The sequence below is a fragment of the Limanda limanda genome, chromosome 8 (genome assembly GCF_963576545.1).
Source record: "Limanda limanda chromosome 8, fLimLim1.1, whole genome shotgun sequence".
Lineage (NCBI taxonomy): Eukaryota > Metazoa > Chordata > Actinopteri > Pleuronectiformes > Pleuronectidae > Limanda > Limanda limanda.
In genome coordinates, this window is record NC_083643.1 from 10,794,731 (window position 1) to 10,806,887 (window position 12,157).

General features: G+C 40.3%; 1 protein-coding gene across 3 annotated transcripts in view; it reads right to left on the minus strand.

Moving 5' to 3' along the window:
- shank3a (SH3 and multiple ankyrin repeat domains 3a) overlaps positions 1 to 12,157 on the minus strand; it is a 128,824-nt gene that overhangs the window by 17,959 nt on the left and 98,708 nt on the right. For all 3 annotated transcript variants that reach the window (XM_061076117.1, XM_061076114.1, XM_061076115.1), the window contains exons 14-17: positions 5,034 to 5,109; positions 2,328 to 2,410; positions 818 to 942; positions 383 to 518 (exon numbers count right to left, since the gene is read on the minus strand). In XM_061076117.1, coding sequence (XP_060932100.1) covers positions 383 to 518; positions 818 to 942; positions 2,328 to 2,410; positions 5,034 to 5,109 — 420 coding nt within the window. The remainder of the gene's footprint in view (positions 1 to 382; positions 519 to 817; positions 943 to 2,327; positions 2,411 to 5,033; positions 5,110 to 12,157) is intronic.

Consider the following 12,157-nt stretch of genomic DNA (forward strand, 5'->3'; position numbering starts at 1 on the left):
TTATACATAAATAAATTGTCTCCATTGAAACAATAAAAAAATCCATTAACAAATATCGGAGACATCCTGAGAAGTGCTAAAATCAACTAACTTTAATTAAGTCCGAGTGTAATTACTAGAACATTTTTGATTTTAATTATAGTTCATACTAATGAATGAGTTTGATAATGGTCAAAAAAACAGATGACTATCACATGAAGCAGCTTGTCACATTCCACAATATCGGGGGTGTTTTTGAGATGGAAAACCAATAGTTGAAAAATAGAAAAATATAACATCTATTACATTTTAAAGTCACATGAACATTGGAGAATATGAATTTAGCATTGACCTTTTCTAAAGGGAGGATACAGAAAAGCTTGTTCATCCCACTGGTCTTTACCTTTCTTACGAATGACTTCCTCAGACTCGGGTTTGCGTGTGACAGACACCACCTTCATCAGCAGCCTGTTGCCCCCTTGCCGGATCAAGGACACCACCTGCTTGTGGCCCACCTTCACTACATTCACCCCATTTACCTGAGAGAAAACACACAGAATGAGACACGCTGACACAAGTCTAACCTTGTTTCCTGGAAAGCTGCTGACATTAAAGCACCATAGTTACCAAAGTCTAGACAGTCAGGGTGAGATGCTTCACACGATTAAACATCCTGTGCCTCTTTGCAGAGACACAGGAGGGACAACTCATCACAACATCAGCAGCATTACAGGACGGCAGCTTCCTAAACTTGTTAGGTTCCCCTCTGCATTCATCGACTTTACCAGTGACTTCATCCATGAGATTAAAAAGCAAGTGAAGAGCTGTCCTTAATTACCTCAATGAGGAAGTCTCCTGTCCTCAGACCAGCCCTCCAGGCCACTCCCTCCACATCCACAGACTCCAGGTACTGCAGGGCAGGGAATGCTGGGGTCGGAGTGAACTCTTCAATGGGCGTCTCAGCTGAGAATAAACACACGGGGGAAACCCAAACCGGAACATTTAATTAAAATCGATTGCTTCCATCTGAGTCATTTTTGTTCCTTCACTAAATGACCACCAAACAATCACAAACAGAAAATGAATTGCATGCTGCAGAGAATATTTGAAAAATGTTTGCTATAAGTTTAAGTGTGTTCAGTTTTTATTTCCTAGGTAATGATTTATTCCTCAAAAGTTCCCTTTCATATTTACCAAATAATAATTTATTGATTAATATGTTGTGTTAAACGGGAACATTAGAAGTAGAGGTGCAACTGTGGCCTGCTGCACCTGAACAGTCATTTATCAACAATTATTGATTAATGGAGGGACACAGAAAAAAATGCGCCCATGTCCACAGCTTCATGCATGCTTTAACAAAATACACACATGCACGCAAATAGTGCACAATCACACTTCATGAACGCGCTACTACAAACTCCATTCAATCCTGGAGCGAATCCAACAAAATCACTGACACATGAGAGTGCTCAATGGACCACTGCAGTGTATGTGTGTGTGTGTGTGTGTGTGTGTGTGTGTGTGTGTGTGTGTGTGTGTGTGTGTGTGTGTGTGTGTGTGTGTGTGTGTGTGTGTGTGTGTGTGTGTATGTGTGTGTCTGCGTGTGTGTGTTTGTGTGTGTCTGCATGTGTGTGTGTTTAAGGTTAGTGGGGAGTAAAAGATAGAGTGAGTAAAAGGGAATAGTGTGAGCCAGGATACATGGCAGTGAGTGATGGAGCAGTAACAGACTCCCGGCAAGGTGCCTGAGAAGGGGCTGCCATGGTAACCATCCCGAGCAGGGGAGCTGGCACGTGCATGAGTAAAATTAAATTGCGGCGATGGAGATGAGTAGAGAGATTATTTTGCACAAAAAAAAAAAATGCTGAAGGTAAGAAAGTGATGGTGTAAAAGCAATTTTTGGAGAGGATAATGGAAAGGAAGAACATGAAGGAGGTGGAGGAGAGCAGAGAGGAATAAAAACAAGTTAGACAAAGGAACGATGAAATGAGAGAGGAGAGTAAGGAGGAGAGTGTCTCGTAAAGCTAACGCCATGTGCGGGGAACAGATGGGACAGCTAGCTGACAGCTCAGCCAAGGATGACGCCACACACACAAACACAGCACACACACACAGAAATAGAGAGAGAGAAGCCTGAGTGCATCTACTGTAAGTATACAAGCAGAGTGTTGACAAAAGCTGGTCGTGTTGTTGACTCACACAGTCACAATCAAGAGACTCACAGTCGGTGAGTCAGATCAATGAACTACTTTTGTTCAAAACTCAAGAGACAAATGGTGAAAAAAGGTAGATATAGTGAATGTGACTTTTTCGAGGTGTGTGTTTGTGCATGTGTGTGTATAGCTCACCTTTGGCTCCTCGCAAGACAAAGCCGAATCCTTCATTTTCTTTTTTCGGCAAAACAGCATTCTTCTCCTCTATGATATAGTCACTGTGAAGGAGAGAAAAGAGGGAGAGCAGATATGAATCCAACACCATCTCCACAAACACACACACACACAAGCTGAGAGTGAGGGGCGAGAGGTAGAGCAGGAGAGTAAAGAGGGTCAGTCCGTGGGGGTTGACAAGTTAGAGGAGATAGAAGCGCACACACACACCTTTCCTGTTAACCAATCAAGTTAAAAGCCAAGCCAAGACACCACAGCTCAGGATTCCCAGAGGTTATTGTGAGACAGAGTCAGAGAGAGGTATAGAGACAGGAAACAAGAGTGAGAGAAAGCGAGCAGGCGAAAGACGGAGTCCTCGTGATTGAAGAAGAGTGAATCAATCCTCCAACTGATCCTTCAGATGAGAATGCAGCTGAGGAGGTGTTAAGGGCTCCTGCTCAAGAAACTGACAGAGATGGCTTCTGTGCAATATTATTCCCTGACTAATGATGAAGGGAATCAGAGGCAAAAGAAGGTGAGCAGTTCATCACTGTCCGATTGAGTGTTGAGAGGTGAAAGCTGTTATTTGATGTTAAGTCTGGGAGCCAAAACCAAAGCAGAGTTAGTAAAGCATTCAAAATAGCATGATGGCTGGTTGTGTGAGGAGAAGAATGATGTATATAAAGATGGACGGCTCCCTAAAAATAAAGCCAAAGCATATTGATCGCCACCTGGTGGCTGGCTACAAAACAGGTAATGAACACCACCTCCTTCATGTTAGTGGATGGGACATGTACCAAATTAAAAGGTCTAAGTACATATAAATGTAAGAGTTTTGTAGTAAATGTAACCAGTAAGAAAAAAGTGTGTTTCTAATGGTAAATTTGGTTTTATTCACTTTGATGCTATGAAAATTGGGTAAATGTAATGATTGATAGCTAAGACTGATTCGACTCTAAATGTGCAAGATGGCAGCATTTGTATATTTTGCCTTAATTTCTAGATAGTGTCAATAATCTTCATATACAATCTATATTGGTAGATTGAATTAATATTTATGATGGATAAAGGAGTAGATTGAGGAAAGGGTTAAAGTCAAATGGATGTGAAAAAAGGCTCAAGACAATTTTCATTTTCAATGTAAAATATAATATCTTTAGGGTGACCTGAACATCTCAACCTTCATGTGTAGGTGACTATAATCCAGTTTTCATAACTTAAAATGCTGTGGCTGTTATGTTGCTCGTGTCTTCACAACACACTTGGCCTGAGAAGACTGCTTTCAGTTAACAGCCGGAACACCATCACAAGAGTTTTGTAGTATTCTGTGATTTTCTCCATTAAACGTCATTCCTTGTTACGACAAAGGCAGGTGTGGAGGGCAAGTGTTCATGTTGCAACTCAGTGGGTGGCTGCAGTCTCCATTAGCTCAGTAACACACCACTCTTTCAGACTTACCAAGGGAACACAAAGCTCCTGCTGCTGGAGCCAGGAGACCCGTAACAAACCTTTCTGCAGGAGGGAGGCCAAAGGTGTGTTTTCATAAAAAGCTATCTATCCACTTCTGCACAAATTGTAATGCACAGAAAAACTGTGTTGGTTGAGCATCAGTAAGATGGTTTGTTTCTGTCCAAACCCTTTTATCCACTAGACTTTCATCTCTGCTCTAATGCCAGATTAATGCAATACGCTCACTGTCCTCGTTCAGAATCTCTATCCACCTACATGACTCAATAAAGAGAAACTATGATGTAAGAATTTCCCCTGAAATAATTGTGTTCTTTGACTTTTGTGATTCTGATATTTCTCAGACTGCAGTTCAGATACCATCTCAGAAATTGTGGAAAGTAACTTACTCACTGTCCTACAGTGTCTGGGTTTCATGCTAGCATGTGCAAATTATATTTACTCAGACATTCATGTTACATCTGGCCCTTAAAATTCCAGAGCTCTATCTTGCTATGATAAAATGTGGTGGCAGTAATGCTGTGGTAATTCTGGAAGGCCACAATTATTTTATTTTCAGGTCTGAACATAACATACCTACCTTTGGCAATCACAGACTGAACAAAACCCAGAGCTCTGGGGAATGAAATTACATTTAATCTGTCTAAAACCTGGACATTCCATAAAAAGCTGAGAAAGTGGATGGAAACAATGTTCGCTCAGAGTAGCTCCGTCACTCTTGTCTGACATACCATGTCATTAAAGTGAAAATTTGCATTATGAAAAAAAACCTCACTTCACTTGCTTTTCCACTCTCAGCTAACAAATACGATTTACAGGAGCGGGAGCACTCAATAAATTTCAGTTTGAGACAGAGAAAGAATTCAATAAGAATCCTTGCAGAAAAATAAAGATATAAAAGGCAAAAAACTGTGCATGTTCCAATTCCACAGTATTATGGCTGTGTGGGCACAGTGCACAAATACTGACACATACAGAAAACATAGTGTTAAACAGCTATGCAATAGAAATTTCGTTTTGCTGTTAGAACTGGGTGCAGTGGCTGCATGATGTCTATAGGTGGCAGCAGCTCCAAAGCACTCAAACTGCTTTTTACATGCATTTCATCACCCCTCTCAAGGTAATGTAATGTGACCTACATTGTTTGTGCAGTACAGTATGCACTAATCCACATGGCCTGCACACTGCAGTGGCAAGGTGTCTCAGAGAAAGCAGCTGTACCTGTATGAGGTGAAGTTGTCGTAGGATCCCACAGTGTAGTGTCTGAACAGTCTCTTGGTGCGGTCTTCCCGAGTCTCTGCAAAACAAATGAAAAGCATTTTAGTTTAATCCGACCCTCCAGTTGTCTGCGTCATACCTTCATGCCAATTATATGCTCACATCAAACATGAAAACGGCTTTACAGGTTAAAAATGACTAAATGCCTTAACACTAAGTTAGTGTGTATTTAAGTTATAGATCATTAATGTGGTTTATTTGTATTCATTAATGTTTCCAAATATACATGATTTTGATATTATTTTGAGAAATTCAACATTCAAGAGAAAAGATGTTTGAGCTGTAAAACAAAAAACCACAGTTTTTGATTTCCATAAGTGTCTTGCACTCACAGAATGGTGAGTCATGATACCATCAACTTTTGACAGAATTATTCTCATAATTTCATATCAGAGGCTCTCTTGCAATTAACCACACGTCATCCAAGGATTAAATTGCCAGTGCAGTGTCTTGGAAGGAAGGTCAACCCCATTTCCCGGTGTATGGGGTTCTTGCAGTGTTAGAGGAAATAAGCAACTTCTCAAATGGCACTATTTTGAATGTTATTAAGAAAGAACACAGTTTATTTTTCTGAATTACTTCCACGTTTTCTTAAATCCTTTCAGTCCACAAAAATGTCAGATGTGTGACTGGTGTTTCTGCCAATGGTAGTATTAAACTGTCCTCAGAAATCTAATTCAGTTATCACAGCGAACAATTAAGTTACCACAGAGAAGTTATCATCATTAACATGCTTCATTTGTCAAAACCTACCAGAGCATAATTGTTCCAAGGTATTTTTTATATTTTGAAATAGCTCATGGATCGCAAAATAATTTTTCTTTAAAATGTTTCTTTTGAAGTGGAAAGTGTACTAGACTAGACTTTTAACACAATTAATAGTGTGTGTATCTGTGTGCATGTGCACGGTGTCCTGTCAGCAAGTGGGTGGATTTATCCTCAGGGAGTGCAGATAGAGATTGATGCCCTCTCGCCATCACAATAACACACGTTGCTCCTCCACTAAACAACAATCTGCTGACTACACAGCCCTCAACCCTTTCAGGTCACACGGACACGCTTTAAAAAGTTCTAAGTGAAACAAATCAAGACATATTTGAGACAACACAGGACATAAAGTGCGTCTCACAAGAGAGGTTTCACATATATTGTTTTCCGTTCCTTTCTTCTATCTGAGGCCATCACACCTCAACCTCCAAATAAAATGTATTCGATTGTTATAATATAAATTGTATACATTATTATCACGAGTACTAATACGGATGATGATAAGGGGTTCAACAGAGACCTAACTCATAGCAACAATAGTATTTATGATGCTGTTGACAAACAAATACTGCTAATAAACACAAACAAACCTACCTACCTAACCACTGATCGACCTACCTATTCATCTATCTGTACTGTACATATGGATTCATACACAGTAACCTTTGATTTGGTGAAGCTGTGAGAGTGAGCAGTGTCCTGCTGGTAATGTGACACACTGCATGTAACCATAAGTCTTGCTGTTCCATATTTCTGTGTTTCCTATCACTTCGGACAGTCTGTATTACAATAAAGGTAATACATCAAACTGCTTGAGATGTCCTGTATATGTGGGGATAAAAAGACACGTAAAGATTGAAAAGGAAAAGAGATCAAAGTAAGTGAGCACACTTGAAGTGGCGGGTATCCTCAGATCCACTTTAGCCTGTGCATCTGACAGTGAGTGACTGACAGACTGTCAGCTGCGGAAAACTTGAAGCCCTGACGACTGCGTCCACTGTCACTCAACAGAAGGAAATTAGGAATCTGCTCCAAAATACAAAGTTAACGTTTAACTTTGACCTCTGGGAATGGACAGAATGGGTTCTTCTTCTTTCACCTGCAGTCTCATTTTCATCTGCTTTTTGATCTGTTATTTATCATATTTTCTTTTAGTTCAGGCGAGGAATCCTCAACATTAATCCCGGTGGAGATTAATGGAGTTGGGAACACCTGTGCAGAGGGCTTTTTCCTTTTGGCAAACACAACTGGGTTTGTAGGTGTGTTGGCAAACTGCCGAGATAATGATGTTATGCCAACATTGTAATCAGCAGATGCAGTAAGAGTGTCACTGTCCCCTTCTTCTAATGAGGCAGGGATTCTCCGGCTTTCACTGATGCCAAAAGAAGTCCAGTGAATTGTTTTAATGTGCTCTGACATTTTACAACCTGGGCGAATAAAACAACTGCACACCGACCAGAAATGGGCGAATAGAAGTAGAAAGGCGTTTTGATGGAAAGCAAACTCATGGAAATGACTGCCACACCTTTCAAAAAGATAAAAAAAAACATGTAAAATTGTAGATGAATCAAAAGTGTGTCAAAGGACTGAGATGTGTTATTAAAGGGGAAAAGAGAGTTAAGAGCTGGCTGGTATTCACTGTGTTATCGAAGGTTACTTACTCTACATCTAGTCGTGGGAGGAAGGATGTGGCATTTTGTTCACACTAGTTGCCAAAAGGAAGATGAAATAAAAGCTGTTATTTGCAGAGAGAGTTGTAGATGAGTGACGGTCTCTTCCTGCATATTCAGAGTCTGTCTTTTACAGCCGCCACTCAGCTTTCTCACACACCTTCATCCTCATGCATCATCAAAATGTCCTTACCTCAAAAGAGGACAGAGAGAATCAGTCAAATGTTGGATAATTCTGGGAGATTGTGAGTGAAATGTTGCGTGTCAGTTTTGTGAACGTACAGTATATGTGTGTATGTATGTGTGTGCACGATGTGTGACACCAGATGCAATCTAATAGTATGAAATGCAGCTCATTCATCACAACTGTCACCTATTTTGTCCAGACCGGGAGCATCTAAAGGCAGAGCTCAGATGGTACAGATAACCTCAATCCCACACCCACCCACCCACAAACAAACACATACACACACACACCCACGACAAAGCATACCGACTGTAATTAAAGGCTGTTTAAGTTATGTACATCAGATCATTAAAGGTGTAATATGTCAGCCATCTCTGCTGTAGAACATGTTTTCTTGCTGTGAGCGGGTGGTGGTGACGGTCTCTTGCAGAGTTCAGCCATCGCTGCATTTACAAGACAAGAGTTTCTAATATGCTGTCTGAGCAGCAAGGTTTCCTCAGGGAAGACTGGATGCTGTAGTGACTTGCTATCGGGAAGTAACGAGATGTTTGGCTCGTTAGCATGCAAACTTCAGCTGGAAACCAAATAGTGATAGAAACATTGCAACATTGTTTTCCACAGCTGGAGACAGCTCTTGCGAAGTGAGGGACCTTGCAACGTTGCCATTAGATTAGTAAACAGCTGTTAATGCTAATGTAAGCTAAAGTATGTGGATTACACACAGCACTGTTTTATTACAAAGTTCAACTGATCTAAAAACAATGTGTTATAGATCGATAGGTTCTGTTTTCATCCTTGTCTGCTGATTTGTTAAAAAGAACAAAAACAGCAGAGTGGATTTCCAAAACAATGGGTGTCAGGATGTGATATGGTTTAGGGAAGAATCTATAACATTTTAATATGGATCTATTTAGTGCATCTTGATTGAATTTAAGGGGACTGTTGGGCCTTGGTGGGGGAACGTGCTCTACTGAGTGTCTCTATGTGTTTCAAGTGCTAACTCATCCATAGACATGTGAGAATAAACTGTTAATCTGGTCTCTCCGGCGATAGCTGCAAACACAGCTGTCATTTTTAGCACATCAAGCTACACGTCACGCTGAAACGTTGCCGCTCTTTCTGCTACTCTGCTAAACATGCAACGTCTCAGACTTCTGCTGTAAACATCTGTGTTGTAGCTCACATTGACAAATTGTTCCACCATCACTACCCTTGTCTGAAGGACGCAAGTGTCACACACACAGGACCCTGATAAACAGAATTAACCTGTGCTGTTTTACCACTGATAAGAGCTGCAGACAAACATGTACAGAGGCTCACACGAACACACACACTTATCAAGTGTGCCTCATTGACTTTTTTATTCTTTCCTTCCAGGCCCCCACTCATCCCTCCTTTCCTTGTCTCCTTTCTCTCTGTCTAATTACATTCGTGTTGTGCATTTTAACCATTTTAACCAGGTCAACAGAAGCCTAAGCAGGGGAGTAGTAATATCTGCAGGCTCCTTACACCTTGAATACTAAAACACTTTTTTAAATGAATCTGAACAATGCTGGCTTGTGGAAGAAAAAAGTACATAGAGAAAGACAGAATCGTTCTCTCTTTGTTTCTCCTTTGTGCTGTCACACAATGCACCTGTCATTTCCTAGATCCAACAGGGAGTCATTGGACCATACAGGTGGATACAGAACTAACCCACTTTCACGCAGCACAGAGGACAGAGCAATGTCTTCATTTAATATTCTCTCCTCATATTCCTTTGTCTATCTCAGATTTTCTATTCTCTACAAAACAGTCATTCTCACAGTAGGACAGAATGTGACAGAGGTCACTATAGGAGAACAACAATCAATCCAACAGATAGAAAAAAAAGACTATAAGCAGTTGTATTGTGAATTCAAATAAACAATGCAGTGGTTTGGATAATGTTCATCATCAAAGGCCTCTGCAACAATTCAAACCAGTATTCAGTCAATGCAAGATTTGACAAGTATAATTTAAGTGCGCACAGATGGGATAGTTTACAAACAAACTGGACCTTTGTCAAACTAAATACTGAAGAAGAAACTCTTTTCTTGGTGCCAGCTGTTGCAGCAGTTCTTCCAACAGTCCGACAGATATCCTGAAATAATCCTGAAGCAGCTGGTGCACAGTTAAAGCTCCTGAACCAAGTAGTTCTCCTCTCTTCATTAATATTGGGTTTACCGAGATATTTTGTCCTTTAGTAAAAAGTACCAGATCATCATCACTTGATGTAGATTCCATCTTTCCTTTCGGAGGCGCAATTTATCTCAATCCTTTTTTATTCACTAAATTGTGTCAAAATTCAACTCTAAATCTTTCACTATTCTATGCGATTCTGATTGATTTGCATCGCCATTGATGTGCAAAGGCCTAAAAGCTAAAAAAACTAAAACTGCGTGAGCACATATCTTTGATGTGAGTGGGATGCACGACTTAATCTTCAAATCAAGCCATTTTTCTGCATAGATGGACATGATAAAGCAAATGTAGGGGAACTTAATTAACTGGGAAGTAGGGAGTTCCCAAACATAGAAAGATGAGAAGGAAAAAACAAAGCATGCCAGACTGGGAATACAGGGAGAACAAATTAAGCTGAAACAAAACCAACTCCATGGGGTTAAGGTTGTAGATGACAATAGAGTTTAAAAGTCTGTATCCAGCAAAAAAGTTCTGATAAGTTCCTTCCAGTGAGTCTGAAAACGTGCATATTATGCTAATATTGAATGGATTGCCACCACTCCCCCCTCTCTCCTGCCCTTTTAACGGATATCCCACTACTTTGTCATTAAGAAGATCCCTTATTATGCAGTGTTTGCTTGTTTACACTAAACCATGTAAGATGGCATAATGACACCCAAATGTGTGATTTCAGAGTGCATGCTCTCCCAGTCTCTGTGTTACAGGGGCTTATGACTGCAGGTTTGTCACCTTCCCTTTGAGTGTGGTCATTTGGAAAATGGAGAACATGGTGTAAAAAAATAATTCATTTCGAGCACAACCCAACCCGCAAAAGTGTATTATACAGTGTCTATGTATTAGTTGCCATGGATTACTGCACAGGAGTACATCAATTCAAAATATTGCAGCAAACGATAGAGCAAGGAGAATCAGCCACAGGGAAATGTTAGATGAAGAGCTGCAGACAACAGGCTGCAAATGCCAAACTCCTCAACAAGGGACCAAGTTTTACTGTGGCCCGCTGTTGATCTGGAAAACTAGTTTTGTGCCATACGAAGCATGAAATCAGATTGTGGCTGCAATCATTTTGACTGATGTCTTTATTAAAACAATGCACGAATATTTGGTTGCTGTGAACAGATACATAATTTGCTCTTCTGTTTAGCTGTTACTAACCCTGGGGGTAGCCAAATAAACAATGAATCAAATGCATGACTAAGTTTAGGGAACAGTCACAAGCACAGTAAAACCGTGACATGAACTGAGCTGCTGTCTTAAGTTCCCAAACAACAATATTTACACAATCCTAAGAGATTGCATGCTGGGTTAATGTAAGCTGATTCAAGTTTTCTCTATTGCACCTTTCACATAGCAAGACTAAGTGTCTAAAAAGCCAAGAAAGGAGGAAAAAGAGAGGGAGAGAGTGAGTTCAGAGATTTTAAACTGAACCACCTCCTTTGAGTCTGAGCAGTCACAATCTAACAAGATGCTTTGTTAAAAGTACAGAATAAGACAATGCCACTGCTAGCACTGGTCTGTTGGGAAGACAGGCTTTTAATTAAATAGAATATGAGATTAGATATAATAATGCTGCACTAAAGGAAAAGAGTTCATCAAAGCTATCGAGTGTGAGAGTTATGAGTTAAAATCGCACATCTACCAACTCTTATTTCATTAAATGACAGGAGGTCACTTGAGGAATGAGATTTACTTGATTATCATGACATATCTATATTAAAATGGACACATGAGTAAGAATCCTTCATCATAAACATAACATTGTTCCAATATGAAACAAAACAGCGTTCCCTTTGTAGCAGGGAGATAAAGAGGAGGGAAATGATGGGGAATGTCGACAAATGATTGGAAAGCCCTCTGATAAGTTCTTAATCGTGAAATCTATATTTGACGAGCAGTCAGACAGGTTCCCCTGGGCTACTGTGTGTATTTTCAGTCACAGTCACTTGAGTTTGTAGTATTGCACAGCCTCGTCTTCTAAAAATAGAAACGCTTGTACGCTTGCAGACACTATGCCACTGTCTTTTACTACACTTCCCCTTATGCTGAGTCACATTGCAAGTTTTACACATTTACAAAAGGCAGTATTTTATATCCCCCGAGACACCACGTTACATGCAGTGTGACTATAAGTGAGCTGTCTGCTTAGTGTCCTGACTATAAGAATAGTGCAAAGAATTGTGTGCAGAGAACAACTTACCCCAATACAGCTCATGACACGT